The sequence below is a fragment of the Panicum virgatum genome, chromosome 3K, assembly GCF_016808335.1.
Source record: "Panicum virgatum strain AP13 chromosome 3K, P.virgatum_v5, whole genome shotgun sequence".
Taxonomy (NCBI): Eukaryota; Viridiplantae; Streptophyta; class Magnoliopsida; order Poales; family Poaceae; genus Panicum; species Panicum virgatum.
In genome coordinates this window covers 3,800,728-3,824,952 of record NC_053138.1, presented here as the reverse complement: position 1 = coordinate 3,824,952, position 24,225 = coordinate 3,800,728, and the positions used below count along the sequence as shown (strand labels likewise).

General features: G+C 53.0%; 3 protein-coding genes and 1 pseudogene across 4 annotated transcripts; all 4 read left to right on the top strand.

Moving 5' to 3' along the window:
* Positions 1-6,330: 6,330 nt before the first annotated feature.
* Positions 6,331-16,978, top strand: LOC120696875 (dihydrolipoyllysine-residue acetyltransferase component 5 of pyruvate dehydrogenase complex, chloroplastic-like). 2 transcript variants are annotated; one of them, XM_039979898.1, is made up of 7 exons: positions 6,405-6,934; positions 6,971-7,356; positions 7,434-7,625; positions 7,719-7,806; positions 16,172-16,242; positions 16,326-16,409; positions 16,525-16,978. In XM_039979898.1, the coding sequence occupies exons 1-7, from the start codon at positions 6,514-6,516 to the stop codon at positions 16,627-16,629; spliced, it is 1,347 nt and encodes a 448-aa protein (XP_039835832.1). In that variant the 5' UTR covers positions 6,405-6,513; the 3' UTR covers positions 16,630-16,978. The 2 variants fall into 2 exon arrangements, with proteins under 2 accessions (XP_039835831.1, XP_039835832.1); XM_039979897.1 differs by having other exon boundaries at positions 6,331-7,356.
* Positions 16,979-17,113: 135 nt separating this feature from the next.
* On the top strand, positions 17,114-18,568 carry LOC120696876. The gene has a single exon (XM_039979899.1). It carries the CDS (start codon positions 17,442-17,444, stop codon positions 18,387-18,389), a length of 948 nt encoding a protein of 315 aa, XP_039835833.1. The 5' UTR covers positions 17,114-17,441; the 3' UTR covers positions 18,390-18,568.
* Positions 18,569-19,088: 520 nt separating this feature from the next.
* LOC120700363 lies at positions 19,089-19,846 on the top strand. Its single transcript, XM_039984580.1, has one exon. It carries the CDS (start codon positions 19,310-19,312, stop codon positions 19,844-19,846), a length of 537 nt encoding a protein of 178 aa, XP_039840514.1. The 5' UTR covers positions 19,089-19,309.
* A 1,037-nt stretch (positions 19,847-20,883) lies between these two features.
* On the top strand, positions 20,884-22,505 carry LOC120700362 (annotated as a pseudogene).
* Positions 22,506-24,225: the final 1,720 nt, after the last annotated feature.

Below are 24,225 nucleotides of genomic sequence, written 5' to 3'. Positions count from 1 at the left end.
CGGGATCACAAAAGGGTCTGGGCTTCATCGAAGGTTGGCTCTGCCACCCGGAAGCCAGCTTCATCTGTTGGTAGGCTCTGCCTCCCGGAAGCAAAAGGCGGCCCTGCCGTCAAAAGGACCCGGTACACTAAGTAACTAGAAGCTGACCGACTCTGAAGTGATTTGGTGTAGATCCTCAACTTAGTAGGGCCACCTCAATTTCCAACAATCACTAAAATAAAACTTATGTTGCAATTAAACTAGTAACGTAAAATAATACTAACGTCATACGAGGTATTACATAACTACTAGATAAACTATTTTATACTCTTGCCTTGCGTTAGTTCATTCGTTCCCTCCAGTAACCAGCATACGCATGCTTGCACCTACAAAAAAAATCATCTTGTCTCTTTCCATAAAAACCTCTCGAGTCACCGTACCATGCCATAATTCCCAGACAATCATGACAGCGCCTACCTCCCTTGCCATAACTTCATCATTCTCTGGAAGCCACAGAGTACCCACAACAATGACCTTGAAATGACCCGTCAAGGCAGCACCCACCTCGCTATAAATCAGGGTCGCCACGCACAGTGACGGCCGAGATTTTTTCCGCCGAACCGCCTCACCCGCTCGCTCTCGCGCGCGCACGCGCGACACGCCGGCCCCACGACGGGACCGTGCACTGCAGCCAGCACCACGCCGTGCCACCCACTCCTGCGTCCCCACCTCGCCCACGCCGCTGCAGCGCCCTCGCCGGCTTTGCCGCCTCGGCGCTCGCGCCTTCAGCGCTGCCACTATTCGCGTTGACGGCGAGCTACCGCAGCCCTCGCCATCGCCGTCCTTGCGCAACACCGCTGCTGCTCTCCTCGCCTATAAAAGGAGCAAGGCCGTGACGAGCCCCGTCACCAGCCCAAGCACACCGAGCCACTTCGCTCCGCCAGCTGAACCACTCCTCCCGAGCCCAGCTCACTCACGAAACGAAGCTCCAACAATTGATCCTCTTCCTCGAGCTGTTCCGCGCCAAGGTGAGATGGCAGACAGCTCCCCCGACCATTAACTCCACTATTAAAGGCCCAAAACACCCCCAGGCCATGAACACTTAATCCAAATCATTCTACCAATCAATACTGTAAACTCAATATCTCCTTCATATCAACTCCTTTTCACGTAACTCTTTTCCTAAACTCTCCTCAAATCATATACTATTTATTCCTCCTATTTTCATCTCCATTTAAGCTTATTGCTTGCTTGTGTTTGTTTGCCGGTTGTGCCGTTTTCGCCCGTAGATCACGGAGTGACCGAGGAGGAGCCTGCCAAGGAGCCAGAAGACCCGTACCGCGAGCAGGAAGCCGCCACCGCCGACGCGTACGAAAGCGAAGGCAAGTTTCATCGACCCCTACGTGAGCGGTTGCATCCATGTGAGGACGTTTTGCTGTAGCCTGGGTCTAGGATCGATTACATATACCAGTACTTGAGTGATTGAGTGTGCTCATGCATGCATCTGAGTAGTCATGCATATCCAGAGCTGAGAATAGGATACGAAGGGATCTGGCTGAGACCAGGGCAGCTGGGTATGTTGGAGCCGGCGCTACCGTGGTGGTAGACTGGCAGGTGAGTGCTATCGTGGTGGTAGGCTCGAGTTGATATGTTGAGGGATGGTTGCTGCCCTGGTGAACCATAAGGACCGAGTTGTTTTGACATCTCACCTAGCTTACTTTAGTACGACCACATGTTCCGGTATGGGCCGGACTTAGCCTAATCCCACTGGTTAGCCTGACGGTCGCAGGGATGGTTTACGGGTATAGACCATTGGGGTCAGGGCCCGAGGGTTGTGCGGCCGGGCTGGGGCGTGACCACGGCTGGGTGTCGGCTATGTCGGTTGTCCGTTCGGGCAGCCGAGCGTGTGGGTACAGTGTACGACCTCTACAGAGTGTATAATCCATTCGAATGGTCCGTGTCCACGGTATGGACAGGCTATGGTGTGGTCCTGACAACTAGTGAGCTATCTATTGTGGGTTGTGTTGGGAAGGTGTTGCATACCATTAGTTGCATTGCTAATGCATTGTGCTCAATATGCGTCGTGCATGTCATTTCCCCTCCCGTAGGGCGAGGTGGAGCTTGCTGAGTACTTTTGTACTCACCCCTGTTGATTTTTCTCTAGAGGATCCTGACTTTGTGCCAGAAGACTACGAGTAGATTGTGTCCGCACCCAAGCTGATCGAGTGGAGCCGTGATGGATGAAGAGCTAGTCCGGCATGTCGCTATGCTAGTTGTTATCCTATGGTTGTTCTGTGTAGCTTTGTGTTGTCACTTTACTCCTCATGTACGTGTTAAATAAAGCTCTGTATGACTCTGGACTCCACTTGATGTAACATGTATTATGCCGGAGACCTTATTCGGTAATTAATACATGGTTTAGCCTTGATCTTCGGGTCGGGGCGCTTCATGCCGGCGGCGGGCTCTGCTCGGCTTGGCTCGGCGTGAGCCCGAGCAAGAAGAAGAAGGGAAGGGGAAAACGGAGTTGGGCGCCGGGAGGAGATAAGCACGAGCTTGCACAGAGGTCGGGGCGTGATGGCCGACGCGTGGAGGAGCTCGCCGGCAGCCACAGTCGCCAGTATGGCGGCAGTACGAGCACAGTGGCGCACAAGAAACCATTTGACCGATTTTGCCTCGACTTTGACCAGTTAAAACTCAAAATTTCATATTGAAACTTGAGATTTGGCCAAAATAGAAGTTGTAGAGGAAGAGAAGATCTGCAACTTTTGTTTTGGGAGAAATTTGATTTGGAGCTTGGATTAGGGAGAAAAACGTGCTCAACTTTCGGCTAGGGTTGAGTTCTAACAACTGTCATTAACAAGCTAATGACATTACTTAATGTAGGGATCACCGGGGTGTCCGACCCTAGAGGGGGAGGGGGTGAATAGGGTTGCTAATCGCTTTCTATCCTAGGACTCAATCTATTTGCATGAGATAAACCTAACACTTCCTACACATGCTAGTTATGGCTAAGATTTATCTGTGCTACTCTCTACTTACCCCTAAAAGACTTGCAACCTATAGCTAATTCTAATCAAACTAACTAGGAAAGTAAAGGCACGCAAGATAGAGTAAATGCGGAAATGTAATACGGTAAGTAAAGAGGTAAGGGAGAGAATATGCAAATTCCCATGAAGACACCAAGACAGACGATTTAACGTGGTTCGGTTAGGACACCAAGTCCCTCCCTACGTCCACGGCCACTTGTCCAACAAGAACAAGTGTGATGCCAAGTCTCTTCACTTGATCACCGTCTTGCGTTCGCCACCAAGGCTTCCGGCAAGCAAAGGCTAAATGGTGCCAAGTCACCAAGACAAGGCCACCGCCACCGTCTCTCTTAAAGCGTCACCAACGGCACTGTCTTCACTATTGGAGCTTCTCACCAAGAGGGGTCTCCTTCCCCGCACAAAGTGTCATTGCCTCTCCACACCAAGTCGGAGGGTCACACGACGAGTATACAAGATGCTTGCCGCAGCAAGGCTTTCACTTAAGCTTACTCTCTCAAGAGCTAAGTCTAACCAAGCACTAAGCACTCTCACAAGTGTGCTTAAGTCTATATGATGTACAATGAAGCTCTATGGTGGTTCGAGGTGTTCTTCAAGTGTAGTAGGCTTCAGCAACTCCAGCACTCCCAAATGAGGTGTGGGGTGGCATATATATAGCCCAACCCTTCAAAATAGCCGTTGGGAAAAAGGCTGACGAAATACCTTAACGCCGGTTGATCCGACGCTCAGTTTTTGTCATCACCGGTTTAACCGGTGAGTGTATTTTCCCAGCAACTAGCCGTTACTGCTCCAACGGCTACTTGATCAATTGCACCGACGCTCTTGAAATCATCGTCGGTTTAACCGGTGAGTGCAAGCTCAGAAACCCCCCGAAAAATGGAGTCTCTATACAACTGCACCGACGCTCACTTTGCCTTGATCGTCAGTTTAACCGGTGCCTGTAAAATTCCTGCTGTTTCTTCGGCCTCCAAGTCCATTACACCGGTGAGTGTAAAACACCCAACGCCGGTTAATCCGGTGCCAAACCCTAGCTCGCAGCTTCTGTGTTCATTGCACCGATGAGTGCAATTTGCTCATCATCGGTTTAACCGGTGATAGCAAATTGTCTGTGTCTTGATCTTTTCGACTTGGATTTCTTTACGGTCTCTTCAATGTTTGTCCTTTGGACCGAAGAGGAACCACCGTAGGTGCGGCCCTTCAGGCCTAGCTACGCCTATTTTCTCTTTGTCATCACTTGAACCTAAAAGCCTGACAATGATCATCTTAACAATCATATTAGTCCAAATATTGTGTTGTCTATATCAATCACCAAAACATTATATTGAAATATGGCATGAGAGGCCATTTTCGCTACACTTAACCATAGTTAGCGATTAAACACATGATTAGCACTACGATTAACACTGGGGTGTTACAGAAACCCTAGGTAAATCTTGAAATGTAAAATTCAAATGAGGTTCTTGGATTTTGCACTAAACACCCTTGAAAGAACTTGGGCCTTGCAATGTAGCCCCAGGCCTGGCCGCCGCGGTGGAGGTGAAATTCCAACTAGGGGAGGGTTTGCCGGCGGTGGGGAAGTGGTGGGGAGCACGAGGGATCACCTGCGATTGATTTGAGGCAAGAGCCGCGGTCGGAGGTGGTCAGAGGGTTGTCAACATAAGGGGCTTGGGCAGCAGGGACGAAGCGAGCGCAGGGGACGAAGCGAGCGCAAGGACGGTAGCGGCAGGACGAGGAGGTGTGGTAGAGGCGCGGCGTCTCGGCCGGATGGAGGCAGCGGTGGGACGAGGAGGGCGCGCCCGAGCAAGACGAGGTCATGGAGGGCGCGAGGGAGGGAGCGAGCGATGGCGAGTCATGCAGCTCGGGAAAGATGGCTAGCGAGAGGGAGGGGATGCCGAGCAAGATGGATTAACGAGGATGAAGAAAAAGATGTTGGATACCTATTTTATGAATATTTTTGCTTTTTTTACCTATCCAGATTGCTTTTGGTAGGCTGACAATAAAATGTAATCACAAATCATGTCGCCCGATTGAAGCTTGCAGTATGTAATTTAGGCATGCAAATATTTCTATGGTTCCTTTTGGAAATAACTTTATTTATATTCTTAAACTTGACTTTTAATTTATAAGCATGGTTATGTATCAAAATTTGTTTGTGCTTCGTAGACTTAAACTTTTCCTTTCATATGATAATAGCTATATACCTGTCACGTCAATTTTAAAAGCAAATATCTTTCCAATTTGTAATAATGTTCTAATCCAATGGAGAAATTATGTTATAGGTATATAAATCTTTTTTCCCCTTCAAAAATGGCGTATTAAATCTTGTCATTTCACCCACCTTGTACCATGAGAACTAGGAGGAATGGGCGAATCTGTACTGTTGGATATCAATCCAGCGATTAGAAGAGTGAATGGTTTAATAATAAAAAATTCTATTACTGATAAATATTTTTTTCGAATCGAAGTTTTATCCCATTTCCATTAAGAAACGGAAATACATGAGTTCAAGTACCACCCGAACGGGCACAGAGACAGAGGGAAAACAAAAGGGAAAATCCTCTAGACATCATCTACCCCCCGGCCTAACTTGATTCAAGCCAGGCATCCAGGGGTTAGAGCAACAGACTTAGGCTCCCTAAAAGAGCGCCCATAAAGGAGTCAGAAACAATCACCAGAGAGAAACCCAAGCCATTACAAATTCAAAACAGCCATCTATTTTATTTAACACCCACAGACTACTGACGGGGGTAGAAGCACGCTACAGCTCCTCCTGGTCACTTGTGTCATCTTCGTTCGACGGAAGTTGAGGAACACGGTTGTAGAGTCCCAGCTGCGCCACCGCATTGTCCTCCTGGTTCCGCTCGGCCACCGCTGCAGTATCCATCACTGCCTGATGCAGGAGCGGCATGGTAGTATGCACCTGGCGAGCAAGAACACGATGTGCGCACGAGAGGATGATCTTTACTCCCGCAGCAAGTTGCCCTTGAAGCTCCGGGGTATACAAACCTACCCAAAATTCAATTAAAGCACAAGCATGAATCACTATATATTACTGATAAATATATAGCCCCTTTTCATATTTCCTGCATCGTTCCAAATCATGAAAATATTTAACGACACAAATGGAGAAGAAATCAGCATAAAAAATAGTGGTGCATTAATTTTTATTAAGTTCGTATTTTTGAAAATATAAGAAACGTGTGCTTCATCATCATCAGAAAAAAGAAAGAAAATAATGGCTGAAAAATAGTACTGGTCTTGTTGTTGGACCTTGAGCAATCCCCAAATCAGCGGCCAGCCCAAAGCCCCAAGCCTTTCCTACCCCCTTTCATCGTCCTCGGCTAATCCGCCGCGCCTCCGATACTCCCAAGGCAGCGCCAGCGGCAACAACAGCGGCAGCCAGCAACGAGCAGCCACCATCTCATCAGACTCCTCGCAAAGCCTCCCCGCCACGCCCCCCTCTCTCCTCCCCCTCCCTCGCCACCCCGCAATGGCCGGCCTCCTCCACCTCCACTCCACGCTGCTTCCCTCGGCGTCTGCGCTCCGCCGCCGCGCGGGCGCGCCAGCGCCCTCCTCGTCCCGCCGCCGATGCCGGGTCGAGGCCAAGATCCGGGAGATTTTTATGCCGGCGCTCAGCTCCACCATGACCGAGGGCAAGATCGTCTCCTGGACCGCCGCCGAGGGCGACCGCCTCGCCAAGGGCGACCCCGTGGTCGTCGTCGAGTCCGACAAGGCAGACATGGACGTCGAGACCTTCCACGACGGTTTCCTCGCCGCCGTCCTCGTGCCCGCCGGTGAGTCCGCGCCCGTTGGCTCCGCCATCGCGCTCCTCGCCGAGTCTGAGGAGGAGATCCCGGCCGCCCAGTCACAGGCCACCTCCTTTTCATCCTCTGGAGCCGCCGCCTCACCTCCTCCACCGCAAGAAACCGCCGCCCAAGAAGCTTCCCCTCCCACGCCACCGCCTCCTCCCCCAGCACCGATCGCAGTCTCTGCTCCCGCGCCGCCCTCGCCGGCAGCACAAGGCGGGGCGCGCGTGGTTGCGTCACCCTACGCAAAGAAGCTGGCCCAGGACCTCGGCGTCGATCTTTTCTCTGTCACGGGGTCAGGCCCAGGTGGGCGAATTGTGGCCAATGATGTTGAGGCCGCGCTTGCTGCACCCATGAAGGCGGCGCCAGTGGCTGCTGCACGGCCGGATGTGCCATTGGGCTCCACAGTGCCATTCACGACAATGCAGGCTGCTGTGAGCAAGAATATGGTGGAGAGCCTTGCTGTCCCGACATTCAGAGTCGGGTACACCATCACGACTGATGCTCTTGATCAGCTCTACAAGAAAGTGAGCATCTTTTCAGAATATTTAGGAATGTTGTTTTATTAATTTGAAGATTGGATAAAAGAGTAAGCTTTTCGCAGATTAAATCGAAGGGGGTAACAATGTCAGCACTATTGGCTAAGGCAACGGCGATGGCACTAGTTCAGCATCCTGTGGTGAACTCCAGCTGCAGGGATGGGAAGAGCTTCACATACAGCAGTAGCATCAACATTGCTGTGGCAGTGGCCATAGATGGTGGGCTGATTACGCCAGTGCTTCAGGATGCTGATAAGGTCCAGCACTTAGTGTAGTTATTTTGCGTACTGAATACTGCTGTCTGTGATGATATTTTTTTTTTACTAAGTGGACATTATTGGTTTATTCAGGTTGACATTTATTCGCTGTCAAGGAAATGGAAGGAGTTGGTAGATAAGGCGCGAGCAAAGCAGCTGCAGCCCCATGAGTATAACTCAGGTATTTTCCCTGCTTCATATACAAACTTGAATCCACAGCATATTGATGTGCATCTTTTCTATGTTCTGAGTAGATGCTATAGGGTTTAACTGTTGTGTACTACTCAAATGCATATTCAGTGGTTCCTGAACAACAGAATTCGGTATATGCTAGGTTTTGTTTTGTTTCCATATAATTAGTTGGATATGGTATGAAAAATGTGGAAACGTCTATATTTATGCCTTGTGACTGATATGTGTTACCCTGATACCCGAATGAAGTGCCATACCACTACTGTGATATATATCAGGTCCTAAATTGTCTGTATGAAACTGGTATGTGTAGGAGAGAATAATCAGATGTATTCCTCCAAACCCTAGAAGGGTGAGATATAGTTCCTATACATGGGCCTCTAGATGGGCCTCTATACATGGGCTCACATATACACCAACACCCCCCCGCAGTCTGAACTATCGGCGCAGCGGTGTTCAAGACTGGACAACAAGAAAGCCAACACCCCCCGCAGTCTGAACAACCGTCGCAGCGTGTTCAAGACTGGACAAGAAGAAAGTACAAAGGGCAAATACCCCCCGCAGCCACAACTAGCCACCTGCTACGTTGAGGCTGGAGCGAAACTCCGAGAAGGTCGAGGAGGGTAGTCCCTTGGTGAAGATGTCGGCAAACTGGGAGGTGGTCGGGACATGGAGTACTCGAACATCGCCGACGGCGACTCTGTCGCGCACGAAGTGCAAGTCGATCTCCACGTGCTTCGTCCGCTGATGCTGAACGGGGTTGGTGGAGAGGTACATGGCGCTGACGTTGTCGCAGTAGACGAGCATGCTCTTGGCGAGCGGGCTGTGGAGCTCCGCCAAGAGCTGTCGGAGCCAGGACGCCTCCACCACGCCGTTAGCGACAGCCCGGTACTCCGCCTCAGCACTGGAGCGGGAGACAACCGGCTGCCGCTTGGACGACCAGGAGACAAGGTTGCCGCCCAGGAAGACGGCGTAGCCGGAAGTGGAGCGGCGAGTGTCCGGGCAGCCAGCCCAGTCAGCGTCGGTGTAGATCACCAGCTCAGAGGTGGGAGAGCGGTGAAGAACTAAACCGAAGCCAGCAGTGCCACGGACGTAGCGGAGGAGACGCTTCAGTGCAGCAAGGTGAGACTCCCGGGGATCATGCATGTGAAGACAGACTTGCTGAACGGCATATGTGAGATCCGACCGGGTGAATGTGAGGTACTACAAGGCACCGGCGAGGCTCCGGTAGGCAGTAGGATCAGCCACGGGATCACCCAGATCAGCAGACAGCTTCGCCTGAGTATCGACAGGAGTGGAGCATGGCTTGCAATCAGTCATCCCAGCCCGCTCCAGAATGTCGAGTGCATACTGCCGCTGGTGAAGGAACAGGCCAGACGGGCGAGTCTCAACAGTAACGCCCAAGAAGTGGTGGAGCTGACCAAGATCCTTCATAGCAAACTCCTGCTGCAGAGAGGAGATGACACGCTCAAGCAACTGCTGACTGGAGGCGGTGAGCACAATATCATCAACATAGAGCAGCAAGTAGGCAGTCTCATCCCCACGACGGTAGATGAACAGAGAAGTGTCAGCATTGGCCTCGGTGAACCCCAAAGTCAGCAAGAACATGGCGAACCGAGAGTTCCAAGCCCGAGGAGTCTGCTTCAGACCATAGAGGGACTTGTTGAGCCGGCAGACCATATTCGGACGACTCGAGTCCACAAATCCTGCTGGCTGAGAGCAGTAGACAGTCTCTGACAGAGTGCCGTGAAGAAACACATTCTTCACATCCAGCTGGTGCACAGGCCAAGAGCGAGAGAGCGCAAGCGCGAGGACTGTGCGCACCGTAGCGGGTTTTACCACTGGACTGAAGGTCTCATCATAGTCCACACTAGGCCGCTGGGTGAAACCCCGGAGAACCCAGCGAGCCTTGTAGCGCTCCAGTGTGCCGTCAGCCCGACGCTTGTGCGTCCACCACTTGCCTGTGACCACATTGCAACCAGACGGACGCGGCACGAGGTCCCACGTCTGGTTGGCGAGAAGAGCCGCGTACTCCTCTTCCATCGCGCGACGCCGGTGAGGATCTGCCAAGGCGTCGCGGACAGAGGAGGGTACCGGAGAGACCCGCGGCTCCCCCTCGGTGGCAGAGAGAGTCGCGGTCTGAGACGCCTTTCGCCGAGTCACCATGGGATGGATATGCCGAGGATCCCGATGGACGACTGGTGGGTGGTACACCTCCGGCTCGACTCGAGAGCGAGTCGGCGGAGGCGGCGGCGGCGACGGCACCGGTGTAAGCGTCGCAGGAGCCTCCGGAGCCGGAGGCGGCGCCTCCTCCTACACCTGCATTGGCTGAGCGTACCGCGGCGGCGCCGGTGTCGGCACCGAACGACGCTGGTACACCTGCACCGGCTGAGCGTACCGCGCAGGTGTAGGAGGAAGCACCGGGGCCGCGCGTGGCACAGCTGGAGACCCCGGGGCCGCGCACGGCACGACAGGAGGTCATGGGGCCGTGCGTGACGCAACAGCGGGCGCCGGGGCCGCGCGTGGCGCAACAGGGATCACCGGAAGCGGTGCCGGTGTGCCGGGAAAACCTGCAGGGAAAGGGCAGACAAGTAAAGGTGGCTGAACCACCGGGTTAGTCGGAAACAGGGACTCCAACTCGGGGTCAGAAGAAGGTGTGGAGGAGGTGGAGTAGGAGAAGTCCGACTCGTCAAACACGACGTGTCGGGAGATCAGGACGCGGCGAGAGGTGAGGTCAAAGCATCGGTACCCCTTGTGGTCAGGGGAGTACCAAAAAAACACACAACGAGTCGAGCGGGGCGTCAGCTTGTGAGGAGCAGTGGCGGAGGTGTTAGGGTAACACGCACACCCGAAGACCCGAAGGTGGTCGTAGCGAGGGGGGGTACCGAAGAGAGCGTGGTGTGGAGTGGGAGCAGGAGAAGCAGTGGACGGAAGACGGTTAATCAAGTAGGTGGCGGTGTGGAGGCCCTCAGCCCAGAAGCGTGGGGGCAGAGAGGCCTGGATCATAAGAGTGCGCACGACGTCGTTTGTCGTGCGAATCATCCGGTCAGCCTTGCCGTTCTGGGGAGAGGTATACGGACAAGACATACGCAGCTGAACACCCCGAGAGAGGAAGAAAGAACGGGAGGTGGAGTTGTCGAACTCACGGTCGTCACACTGGACGGCCTTAATGGTGAGGCCGAACTGAGTGGACACCCATGCAAAGAAGTGGAGGAGGGTGAGGAAGGTCTCAGACTTGGCGCGCAAAGGGAAAGTCTAAGAGTAGTGTGAGAAATCATCGACCACCACCAGATAGTATTTGTAGCCAGAGAGGCTGAGAACAGGAGAGGTCCACAGGTCACAGTGAATAAGATCGAAGGCATGCGTCGCATGCGAAGAAGAAGAGGAAAAAAGAAGTCGAACATGACGACCAAGCTGGCACGCATGGCAGAGGTGCTCGGCAGGAGCCCTAGTACCAGGAACATCGGTACTACGACTGAGTTGAGCCAGAACATCGCGGCCAGGGTGACCAAGACGGCGGTGCCAGGTGGTGGAAGACGGCGTCGCGGCAAAGGCGGCAGACGAAGAAGGCGAGAGTGGTGTAGCGGAATACGGAAGGCGAAGGGTGTAAAGGGGCCCTGCACTGTCACACCGGAGGAGCGGACGCCGGGAGGCCGAATCCTTTACAGTGAGGTCAGAAGAGTCAAACTCGATGGAACAAGAGTTGTCAGCTGTAAACTGACGAATAGAAAGAAGGTTATGAACCATCCGAGGAGCAACAAGGATATTTGGAAGACGAAAAGAACCAGGAGCAGAACCCACGGCGGTGACAGGAAGGCAAGACCCATCACCAACCATGATGGAAGAAGGACAAGAGGGGTGTGGGGGTCGGGACAGAAGAGAGGATACCGGCATCTGGGGTGGTATGGAAGGAGGCGCCTGAGTCGGCGATCTACTCGGTGCTGACTGGCAGCGTCCGCCCCATGGCGTTGAAGGACTGCGCTAGTGCAGCCTGGTCCCACCCCCCAGGCTAGGTCGGCTGCTGGCTGGGCTGAGCGGGCGGGGTCCAGAACGGCGCGAACAGGGGAGCAGCACCGGCGAGCATGGCCTCCGCTGGGGCTGAGGACGAGCCCCCCCCCCGACCCTGAAACGGCCACATCGGGAGGTGCCCTGGCCATGGGGTGCTGAAGGATGGCCAGGATGTACCTCCAGGAGGGAGTCGAACCGAGGTCCAGATCCAGAGGGCGGAGCCTGGTGGGAGGACGAAGTGCCGTGCTCGGTGAGGGGGACGACGGGTGGGACAAGGAAGTGGTGCTTCTCCGCGGCGACCCGACGAGTGAGAGCGTCGGCCGCGGAGCGCTCGCGGACTCGCTCCTGAGCCACCGAAGCCTCGGACTTGGCAGCGAGGAGGGCCGCGGCGAGAGTGGCGTCGGCCGTAGCAGCTCCGGCGGCGAGCTGCTGCCCGCGGAAAGCAGCGGCGGCGAACGACGCGTCCGCGGGGGGCATACCGAGCCCAGGCCATGGAGAAGAGGGGGCAGTGGCAGCCTGGAGCCACACAAGCTGCGCAGTGGTAGCCGGACCAGCAGGGCCCGCACCGGCCGCGGCAGCAGGGGCGGGAGCTGGCGCAGCACGAGCAGGGGAGGTGGCGGCGGTGGCGATGCCAGGCACGCACGCGCCCGCGGCCCCCGCGCCCTGGGCTGTGGCAACAGCGGCGCGGAGGGCGGCGACAGCGGCGGTGGCCTGGGCGGCGGCGGCGGCGCCAGGCACGCCCGCGCCCGCGGCCCTCGCACCCTGGGCTGTGGCGATAGCGGCGCGGAGGGCGGCGGCAGCGGCGGCGATGGGCGGGGCCAGAGGAGTGGCGGCAGGTTCGGCGGCGGCCAGGTCTGCACCCAGGACGGCCCAAGGAGCGCCGGGGGCGGCGGCAGCGGCGTCCAGGTGCCCCCCCCCCCGCGCCCACGGCCGGATGAGCACTGGGGGCGGTGGATTCGGCGGGGCTCGCGCCCGCGATGCCGGCCATGCCCGCGCCGGCGGCGGCGAGTGCGACGGCGTGGGGCGGCTGCACAGAGTCCGCGCCGGCGCCCACGGTCGCGCCGACCCCTGCGCCACCGGGAACGGCGGCAAGGGCGGCGCCGGCGCCGGCCTGGGGCCACGGCCGCACCGCGCCTGAAGCAGGGGAGGCGACGGCGGCGCCCAGGGGCCACGGCCGCGCCATGCCGTGAGCAGAGGCGGCGGTGGCGCCCTGGGGCCCCGGCCGCGCCAGGCCGGGAGCAGAGGGGGCGCCGGGAGTAGAGGGCAGGGGAGGGAAAGAGGAGAAGGGAAGGAGGGGCGGCACCGGCAGCCGGCCGGCCATGGTGCCAGCGGCGGCGACTGCAGCTAGAGGAGGAAGAGAGGGAGAAAGCTAGCTGATACCATGTAGGAGAGAATAATCAGATGTATTTCTCCAAACCATAGAAGGGTGGGATATAGTTCCTATACATGGGTCTCTAGATGGGCCTCTATACATGGGCTCATATACACCAATAGTATGTAAACTAGACCTGTTTTAGCCTAATATCTGTTATTCTGCTGTTAAGAGCGTGTTTGGGAGAGCTCCACTCCAAGAAATCCACTAACTCCACTAACATGTCATGCCAAACGTGTCCAGCTCCAACAACTCCAACTCTGGAAAAAAAAAACCTGGAGGTAGGGCCAACTCCATATTTTTCTTGGAGCTCCTCAAGAGATGCTCCAAAAACAACTAGTATAAACATTCTCATGAAGTTGCTGAGTATTTACCCACCATGCCACTGATTACACATCACATCTCCTGTACCGGTTCGCGAGCAGAAAAAGAAAAGTCTTCCGTCCCAGCATTCCGTCCCCTCCCTCCCGTTCTCTTCTCTCCCAGCGCGCCATAGTCCCCGTCTCCCCTCCCGCCGCCCCCTCCTCTTTTGATCCGCAGTCACTGCCTCCAACCGCTCCCTCTTCCGATTCGCAGCCAGCACCCCAAGCCGCTGTCTCCTGCCGCCCCTTCCGCGGCTGGCGCGAGCTCGCCACATCCAAGGACATGGTGAGGAGGATGGGGAGCTCGGCTCGGCGGTAGATGGGGAGCTCGGCGCGACGGCGGATGGGGAGCAAGACGCGGCCGGGGATTTGATTTGAGGTGTCAGTTGGGGACAGGAATGACCGGGGTTAGAATTTTGTTGGAGAGGCCGAGCTCCGAGGGGGCGGAGGTGAAATCGCTAGTGGCCGATGCGGGCTATGGGAGATTCCAAGCTACTGGTGCTCATGTCGTAACCCTTGTCGTCTATGAGCCACCACCCACTCCCCTCCGGAGCATGGTTGCCAGCGGCCATAGCCGGTAGGTGCTGGAGCTATGGGCATGGCCGACGACCGTTGTTTTGTTGCGCTCATGAGCAGAGGAGGAAGATAACGGGAGAAGAGGAGAGGCTGACATGCGGCCCCACTCACAAGGGTACAACAGACTATTCACAATAAAAAATCTAATTCCTAGAGCTGGAGTTATGCAATTAGCCAAACATGTTTATCAAATCTATGTTTTCGTAGAATTTGTAGAGTGGAGTTGTAAAAATATGGAGTTGCTACTCCAGAGTTATTTTTCTGGAGTTGGAGTGCTCCCAAACACGCTCTAAGACACAATAAATCCCTGATACAATCCTGATACTTCCCCTGGTTCTTAGCCTAATAAGTAACAGTGTGGTCCTCTTCATGTGGGGGAGAGGGAAAGAAATGGCAGTTAAGATTCATATTTTCATATACTTATATTTGTCTATGGTTCTGTAGTCTGTGGTATGTTAACATCTGGTTGCATCTCTTAGCTGAATCACGATCTTGGTTTCATTGTACCAGCTAGTTTCTGCCATTAACCAGACATCTTGGTTTGTCCCGACTACACTGTTAAAAACCTGCCAAAACAAACCAGTTAAATAGGATCCGGATCAAATTTGGTTGACTTAAGAAGTTCAGAAATTTGGGAGTTCTCTGAATTTTGCAAGTAATTTCAGATTTCTTTGGCTGGTTGCAAGTTACGAGTTGCAATATTTGTATGGAACCTTTGTTCATGAATTCGGAGAAAGCCAAAAATTATTAGTTATTGGATTAATCAGTGGGCAGTGACCTCTGATGAGTTTTATCTACCAAGAATTTTAGCCCTGGTATCGATATCCATAAGAGTACCACATGCCACAATAGTTTTTCTTGGCTGTGACCTCTTCAGTACTTTTCTGCCCTCTGCCCTTCTAATATTATAATGTAGGTGTTCCACCATAATGATCCATACTCCATTATCTGCAGTTCTAGAGTATAGTAGAATGCTCTTTTTAATTAAAAAGTTGCAAAACTGTTGAAACATATGAGAAGTACTGTTAATGGTATGGTTATGTAGAGTTAATCATTTGTTTGTTTGTTTACATGAGATCGGGAACAGGGCCTATTAACAGGCATTTGATTATAATTTCAACTTTACGCACTTACCAACTGTACACGGTGTAATTAGCCATGATTTATGGCATGCAGAATTTGACATGATCTATTGGTTCTCATGAAATAAATGAAAGGGTAAGACGATGCATCAGATATTTGTCAAGTTATACCTGTATGTAGTATTGCTTTCGTGGAGTATACCTTCTTTTGTGATTTTCTTTCCAGCTGCTCCCTCTTCTGCATGCCTCTTCAGAATGAAAAGAATAAGCAGCATGCCTGTGATAGATCAACCTTCTTAGTGGGCATGTCCAGGATTCATTTGAATGTCAGTTTTGTCAAATTGGCAGACCTAACCCAGATCTTTTTGAGCAATCTGATGTTTGTTTCCCTGCTTGTGAAATATGGTACAGTCCAAATGGTTATGGTAGACTGGAGTGAAGCTCATTTATTTCCCTAATAAAATAGCATGATTGAAATTCTAAAATCTTTGCGGGCATGAAATTAAAATCATGAAAACATTTACTTATTCACCATTTGGGGAATAGAATGGGGTTTGATTTGGGGAATGAGGTGATCCATCATTGTCTCACTCACATTCTTAGTTTGATTTGAGGAATAGAATGGGTACATCCATCACCAATAATCATGGGGTCAACTCATGCAGTGCGGACCATCCCATCTATTAAAACTAATTCCTGAAACTGAACACCCCACTAATGTCCTACTGATCTAACCTTCATTGATGTTTTGTTTTGAAACAAACAAAAAAAACGCTTTGATGTCTCATAGTTATTGTCTTGGCTAAAATTTGACTGATTGGATATTAACTTGCTGAGCTTCCTATATTTCTATTTGTTATCTCTTTTGCTTTGTTAATGCTATGGGTATTAAGCACAACAGGCATGCACTGAGTTATTTGTGTATGCTAATAGCCTCTCATGTTCAATCTACAGGCACATTTACTCTTTCAAATCTTGGCATGTTTGGAGTTGATAGATTTGATGCAATCTTGCCACCTGGAACTGTAAGAATAATTTTCCCCCCCTCCGTTTCTATTTTCATACATTGCCCCACACCTTGTTGAAGTATCTGGGTTACTGAAAATAGGGAGCAATCATGGCTGTTGGAGCATCACAACCAACTGTTGTTGGTGCAAAAGATGGTAGAATTGGGATCAAGAACCAAATGCAGGTAAATTACTTGTACCATTTGAACTTCTAACGTTATACGTTCTCACCAGCTGATCTTGTATTGGCGATTTGTTTGCTTATAATTTGATAATTTCCCACCTGATCAATACATCTAGGTCAATGTTACCGCTGATCATCGAGTTACTTATGGAGCTGATCTTGCTGCTTTTCTGCAAACGCTCTCCAAGATTATTGAGGATCCTAAGGATCTTACGTTTTAGATATACCCATGGATTGTTTTTCCCTGGACAAGCACAATTGGGTGTTTCTCACCTGACAGTAGATGTGTAGAATGTGGTCTGGTCATTTGGAATAGTGGATTTAAGCCGTCACCAGTGTTAGCATCAGGTAACTTTCTCTGCTGGTTACCTTCTCATCATTGGCTTGTTCTTCAATAAATTCTTCGTTATCTTTTTTTTCCTTAATTCAAATAGGTGTGTAAGGATGGGTATATTTATCATTTTACTGGTGCTTTCACGGGTAGTCCGATTTTCTTGAGCTCATCAATGTACCATAACCTTGAGATACAAAGAATGAAATGTACCTTGTACCACCCTGTGGTTGATTTCACATGCCTGTCAACAGAAATATGGTTGATGCCCTTGCAAGGGTGCCAAGATAAAATGCCCAGATCTGTAAAAATAGGCCACATATCTGTTTGTTTTACAAGTGAAGCACCATGATTTCTGCCAACCACTCCCACAATGTAAAGGTTGTACAGTAGTATCTGATATATCTAGACATGTTGTACATTCCTGGGACAGCACGAGATAGCGTCCCCCCTTTTTTGCGCAGAAAGCATTCCTATTTCAGCTCGTTGTACTCTCCCTCGTCTCTACTTGAAGTATCCTATTAGGTGGCGAGTCTAGCGTCTTGCTTGCTGGCATTGACAATCCTATCCGCCATTGTAGTGGAAGCAAAGCAAGCCGCCATTGATCAACTCCATAAAACCCCTCCAGGAGCTCTTGTTCTTGCCTCCCTGTCCCCCTTCATAGGCTGCCGGGACGCCATCCCTGCAAGCTGCTGCAGCGGCATGGCGCCTGCGTCGGACCGAGGAGAGGTCGACACCTCGCGCGCCTTCAGGTCAGTCAAGGAAGCGGTTGCTGTGTTTGGGGAGCGCATCCTCGTCAGGCAGGCACAGATCATGCCAAATGGTGGTGGCCATGGCGACCATCGTGTCGGCAGGGAGGTGAACCCCAAGGCAGATGGCATCGCCGTTGCCGCTTCGGATGAGAAGCTCGAGCGGAGTGATGGCGCCAGGGCTTCTGGTTTTCACCCCAGGGAAAGCTACTCCAAGCAAAGTGTCACCTTCAATGCCAAGCTAGAAGGGAGCAGCAGCAGCAACAACAGGACTACTTCAAACGAACTGCCGGTGCCAAGATCGCTTTCAGAAGATGTGCCAATGTACCTGGTGCCTACTTCGCCGCCTTTCTTCGCCTCATCATCATCGCTGGCGAACTACGACGAGGAGCAGGAGCGCAAGGAAGCCGACCTCATGGTCTTGAGCTCCATCAAGAAGCTGGAGGAAGAGGCGGCCAGGACGAGGCAGGAGGTGTCGCAGCTCAAGAGGAGGCTGTCCGACATGGAGCTGTCCATGGCGACGCTGAACGCGAAGCTCCACCGGGCGCTCTCCAAGGTGGCGCACATGGAGGCCGACAACGCGGCTGCGGCGCGCGCCAGCATCGAGAGGGGCCGCAGTGGCGACATGGCGCTCGCGGTGTGGGCTGAGCGCCGCGCCCCCAGCAGGCCGCAGTTGAGCCACCTGCTAAGGCTCGGCGAAGCCGACAGGGAGGCGGTGGTGAGCGGCGGCGGCGGCGGCCGCGCTGTAGTGGTGGCGGCGAGGAAGGCGCAGAAGCAGAAACCGATCGTGCCGCTGGTTGTTCCCCTCACCAATGGCGTGCTCTTCTCCAAGAAGAGGAAGACGAAGGACAAGGAGAGCATGTACATGAAGGAGCTTTACAGCTTGCTGAGGCTGAGTTGATCACTGGCCTCCATGCCAAATCTGTGGATAAACACGCGACTGTTGTATCAGCCAACTAATTTTAAATCTTTTTTTTTCTTTTAGTTTCTGCGACTATACTTATGTGAGTGGAGTGTGACCGTGTGAGCTCGAGGCTGCAATTTGCAAATTAATACAAATCTGCGTTAGCTTTGTTTATATATTCAAACTAGGCGTATAGCCTGCGCATTTGCGCGGCTAGTATTGAAATTCAAAATTTTGCATGTCGTTGTATCCTTACTTAAAGGGTATACTATTTTTTTTACCATACATCATCATGTTTATTATCGTAAATTATGTCTTATTATTGATTAAAACAATTCAACTATGATCTACCTATAATAATAATTTGATTCGTTGAGCATTAATAATGTTATGAGGATATGGCAGTGGTGGGTAATTTTTATTTTTCTATTTTTCTTCAATTAATGTGAGAATTTTTAGGCCTTAAGAGCGAACGTGGAGGCTCCGTTTGTTGGCCAAATAATAAGATAATAGAAGACTATGAAAACTCAAGGAGCAACAGTTGTAATTCAGGTACTTGTTTGCAAATGAATAAATCTTATCGCACGAGATGCACGGGTATATTCTATTATAGGGTGCGTCCTCAACTGCCGCTCCCTAGTTTTCAGTTACCTTTGGTTGAACATTTCCAACTTCCTCTCAGACATGCGCCACAAGAGCAACGACATCATCAAAGATCAAAACATTTTGCCTCTCGGAGATCTCAGACCATCGGCGTCCAAGAACAGGAGATGCAAATTAGTTAGTCGATGACATTGTGAAGACGGCGCTCATCTGATCTTTCAAGAACAAGTGCCGTTGCGTCGCAATTTATTTGTTGATCAGGCTGTTGGGTTTCTTGCCAGTTTGATCGGTTTGGATCCGATCGGGAGGGATCGATGGGCGGCCCTCCGCAGAGGCAGCAGCCGGATCAGGCGCGGCCGGCGGGGAGCGCGTGCGTGTGGGTGGTGGCGGTGCTCCTCCTCCTCGCCGTGCTTGCCGGCGGCGGTTGCCTGGTGCTCTACCTCACGCTGCCCCCGGCCGATGTGCCGCCCTGGCTGCCGGCCGCCGGCCTCGGGCTCGTCGCGCTGCCCTGGGCGTTCTGGATCGCCACGTTCGCGTACCGGTGCCGCTGCTCTTCGGGCGCGGCGGCGGCGGCGGCGAGCAACGTGGAGCGGCAGGCGTCGTCGAGGAATGCCGTGGCGCCGGCGCCGGGCAGCACGAGCCTCAAGGGCGCGCGCAGCGCGAGGCACGCCGCCGAGGGGAGGTCCCCCACCGCCAGCAGCGCCGCGCGCCGGGTGCGGTTCGGCGAGACCACCGTGCTCGGGGAGGACCGCGCCGCCGCGGGGGAGGACAAGGACGACGACGGCTCGTCGGTGCACTCGAACGAGAGCGAGGCGGCGCCCCTCGCCTACAACATGCAACCCTCGTCGTGATGCCTTCTCCCACACCGTGTAGTTCAGGTAATCAATCGATCAATACGCAGATCACTTTGTAATCAAGCAGGGAGGTAGAGATCGATCTTGCTCCGTTGTGCTTTTATTTGTCTCTATATGTTCTTGTAGTTTTCATTTCTTGCGTATTCTGAAAAATTAATTGGCTCTGACAGTAAGATGGACGTGTCTTGTAGTGCAGCGTTAGGACGACGCCACGCAAAGTGATCTTCAGATACGCTGACCAAAGGAGAAACTGTCATGCAGAACCAGATGTCTGCATCCGTGAAGCACTGTGCATAGCTAGAACCTAAAGTACTATTATGAAGCCCCTTGTAGTGTAGGAAATGCAGTATGCTCTCTTTATTAGCATTTTTTAGATGGTAAATCGATCGTGAGGCCTAGAATAGGGTCAGAGGGCCAGTTGAATCTTTCATTCATCAGCGAGGGTTTTTTTCAGAGGAACATCTGCTGCGCAATCTCGATGAAAGGTGACATTGCCTGCCCTGCAATTTTTTTTTAACTTTGTTCTTTTCGTGGACTGCAAGTGCCGCTTGCATGATCGATAGGAGTGGTTGCGGGAGCCAGGAACGGTACGAACATGCCTACGGTGGAGCAAGGAGAACTGGAGCTTACAAAATCATGAACCCGAACCTCACAAAATCTGGAACTGGAAGAGGATCAACGCAAAAATTTGTATGCATGATCTGTGTCCCAATTCAAACCAGTAGGAGCCAATTCATGGGCGCATGTATTACATGTGCGGGATAAAATATAACTTCAGCCTTGGCCCCTCTCTGAAGCTTGGTCAGGTAATTTCAGCCTAACCTGCGCTCCAGCATCGCCGGCGGCGCTCCCTTCCTAGTCCGTCTCGGAGGCGCTGGTCCACGCAATGCCGCAAGCTTGTCCGGCGGGCCTAGTCCGAACAGGTTTCTATGTCGATCCCGGCGGCGCTATGAATGTTTGCCGCCGCGGCCGCGAGGCAGGCGCATCCTGTCGCTACTCGGTTCGTCCGTCGCGCAGGTGGAGGTACCTCTCTAATGGCGAGGAGAAGCAGCGAGGCCGGTCAAATCCTGCTCCGGCGCCGGGCGCTGGCTGTCCGCTGCGAGGACCGGATAAGTGCCCTCCCCGACGACCTTCTCCTTCTCATCCTGCGCCGTCTCGACACCCGCTCGGCACTCGGCACTCGGCACCGGGTCGCTCTCGAAGCGCTGGGCGCACCTCCCCCGCGAGCTCGGCGCCCTCGCCTTGAGCGCCGGCGACATGCTCCCGCCGCGGTACCACCGATGGGTCTACCTCTACAACGACATCTGCGCCAATCGAAGCGTTCTACACTACAGACCCCGCGCTCTGGGCCTGGAGCTGGTTCCCAACATCAGGCGGTACGAGCGCCGCGCCATGCGCGCCTTCACCCGCTCCACGGCGAGCTTCCTGGAGGGACCTCGCCGCAGGGTCACGAGGCTGCGCCTCGAGTTCTTCATCACCGGCAGCGCCGCCGCCGCCGGGTTCATGAACCGGCTCGTCGCGGAGGCCGTCGACGCTTGGGGCGTCGAGGACCTCGAGGCCGTGGCCAGGCCAACGTTCCGTCGACGTCGAGGAGAAAGAGACGTCCACACCTTCCCTAGCCATGGCCTGTGCGAGGCGCCCCGCGAGTCGCGGCTGCGGAGCCTGAGGCTCGCCGGCTGCGTGCCCCCGCCCCTGCACGGGTACGGCGCGCTCACCGTGCTCGTCCTGCAAGACCTGCCGGAGTCGACGCCCGCGGCGGCCTACGAGGGCGTCTTCACCTCATGCCCGCAGCTGCAGACGCTGCACCTCGTCTCCTGCGGCTGCAGCAGCGCCAAGGGCATAATGCTGGTCGTGTTCGTGGACGCCCCCAGGTCACAGATGAGAGAGCTCGTGGTCGAGGATTGCGTTCCGGCAGCTCCAGGTGGTGGCTCTCCCCCGACTCGAGAGCCTAGCCTCGATTCGAACTAGGGTGTTCTTCGAGACCAGCACTTCAGCTCCTCGCCTCAGCCAACTGAACATCACCATGCACTGCGGCGACGACCCACTGCTGCTAGGCTGGGTCCTCGAGCTGGACCTCGACGGGTTCGTTGAGGACACCCCGGGCACAAGGAGCCTCGTCATCCGCTTCACCGGGCCTTACAGATGGATCGTGCCGTCGAGCGCCCCGCCGGCGGCTGAATTCCTCTTGCCGAACCTGAGGCGGCTGCTGGTCGCCGACGTGCCCTCGTCCTGGGACGCCACGTAGATCCGCCGCCTCCTGGAGATGGCGCCGGCCCTCGAGACCCTTCACGTCCACATCATCGCGCCAGGCGACGGCGAGGACGAGCCCGGCGGCGGTGGTCACGAGATACCATGGCCGCCGCCCGCGGACGCGGAGCCGCCTCGGCTGCGCCACCTGGAGGAGTTTGTGGTGGCTGGTTTCAGGGGGACGTCGAGGCAGATCTGCCTCGTCAGGTTCGTGGTGGGAGCGTGCACGGCGGCGCTGCGCCGCCTCGCCATGTTCAGGGCCGGGCATGTTCGGTACCGGGGGCACTGGGACTGGGAGATGGTGACGCCGCAGGAACACCCGTGGAGCGACGAGGACAAGGGCAGCATCATCGGGCAGATCATGGATGGGGTGGATGATTCTTCACCAGTTCGATTGGTTTTAGCCTAAATGATGATGCAATCTTTGTAAATAATATGTGCTGTCATGAATAGCATGCATGCATGAGCACCTAAGATCGAGCAGCATCGCAGGCGATCAGAGACGCTAGCAAAGTAGCAGCCAAGCAGACGCAGATGCCATTGCCATGTGAGACACGACGATACGCGCGAGCGATCAAGCAATTGGTTGCGTGAGCAAGACAAAATAGAGGAGCAGCGCCGACAACCAGAGCAACGAACAGGCAAGTGAAAATACTACTGGGCCCAGTTTTCTCTACGCAAGTACGCAACTACACAACGGCCCGGCTTAGCAAGCGGATTGAATTTATTTTCTCGATCGGCCCAAAAAGGTTACTGGAGATCGGCCCAGTTCGTTGCCTCCACAGAAATTTATCCTTTTTCGTCTATTCTCTGAAAATGTACTCGGTCAGGTCATTTTAGTTTGAATCGTTTGCAAGAACAGTTACCAGTAGTAGTTTATTTACGTCTAAAAGTAGCTAGCTAGGTCTGTTTCAAGTCTACGTACACTTGTTTAATCAGTGGAAGGTTAAATAATGAAGACAATAATCCCTCAAGAACGGTACGTCTAAACCCACCATTCCTCTCAAATCAAATACGTATGGTAATGAACAATCAGGCCAACTCTCTTTTGGGGAGAGAGAGAGAGAGAGAGAGAGAGAGAGAGAGAGAGAGAGAGAGAGAGAGAGAGAGAGAGAGAGAAGGAAAACAGAGGAATCCGTAGGTAAGCACTCTCGTTTCGTTCACACTTGAGCTACTAGTCCAACAAGGAAACAAAGGTGTCTGCTGATGAGAGCACGGAATGGTAAAATCAGCAGTACACTGTACACCATATATGATCCTTGGTTCTTCCACCATTCTCCTCCACAGCTAGCTTGGGTGTTTGTTCTTCACGTCATTCCCTGTTCTTCAACGACAGCTGCACACGTACGCATGCTGCCAAGTTGCAGCAGGGACCTTTTCTGACGAATCGGTCCTGCAGCATCAGTACCATTTTCCCGTGGAGACCGACCACACAACCAACAGCAAAGTTCCAAACAGTTTCTTTACACACAAACCATTCCCATCCATCTGCAACTCAAGCCACCGTGTACTGACCACCTAATAATCGATGTGCATGCATGATAGATGTCGGGCCGGTTTTATATTCGCCGCATACATGCATGCTGCAGCTTTCTTACACCTTTTAATTTGGTTGGTGACCATTCCTATCCAAAATATCTACGATCGATCGAGACGAGGACAGAAGCTTTTGCAGGATCAGTAGCTAGCTAGTTGCACGCATGTGATCCATCTCTTTTTCTGCAATGCTATGGCATCTCTTTGGGAATGGGATATAGTAGTATGCATGAACAGAGCGATGACCAAATTATTCTTCGTCTATAGTAGTAGATAGATAGCGTACGTTGCTCTGTGTGTCGAGATGCATGGCCTTGATGATGTATTATCTCTTAGCTAGACAAGCGCATGCATGTCCATGATTGACATCGATCGAACTGCACTGCTTGTATTTTGGGTGTGTTTAGATCCGCGAAAAGCTGATAAAAAGGGTCACATCGGATACTGTAGTATATTGTAGCACTTTTCGTTTGTTTGTGGTAATATATTGTCCTACCATAGGCTAACTAGGATCAAAAGATTCGCCTCACAACATACATCAAAACTATGCAATTAGTTTTTTTTATTTAGCTATATTTAGTACTCCATGTATG

What these genes read in the sequence shown, in the direction of transcription:
- LOC120696875 (XM_039979897.1), top strand. Translation starts at nt 6,514, where the DNA reads ATGGCCGGCCTCCTCCACCTCCACTCCACGCTGCTTCCCTCGGCGTCT. An exon ending in TTGATCAGCTCTACAAGAAA is followed by an intron (nt 7,357 to 7,433) that starts GTGAGCATCTTT and finishes AGCTTTTCGCAG; the next exon opens with ATTAAATCGAAGGGGGTAAC. An exon ending in CAATCTTGCCACCTGGAACT is followed by an intron (nt 16,243 to 16,325) that starts GTAAGAATAATT and finishes TACTGAAAATAG; the next exon opens with GGAGCAATCATGGCTGTTGG.
- LOC120696876 (XM_039979899.1), top strand. Translation starts at nt 17,442, where the DNA reads ATGGCGCCTGCGTCGGACCGAGGAGAGGTCGACACCTCGCGCGCCTTC.
- LOC120700363 (XM_039984580.1), top strand. Translation starts at nt 19,310, where the DNA reads ATGGGCGGCCCTCCGCAGAGGCAGCAGCCGGATCAGGCGCGGCCGGCG.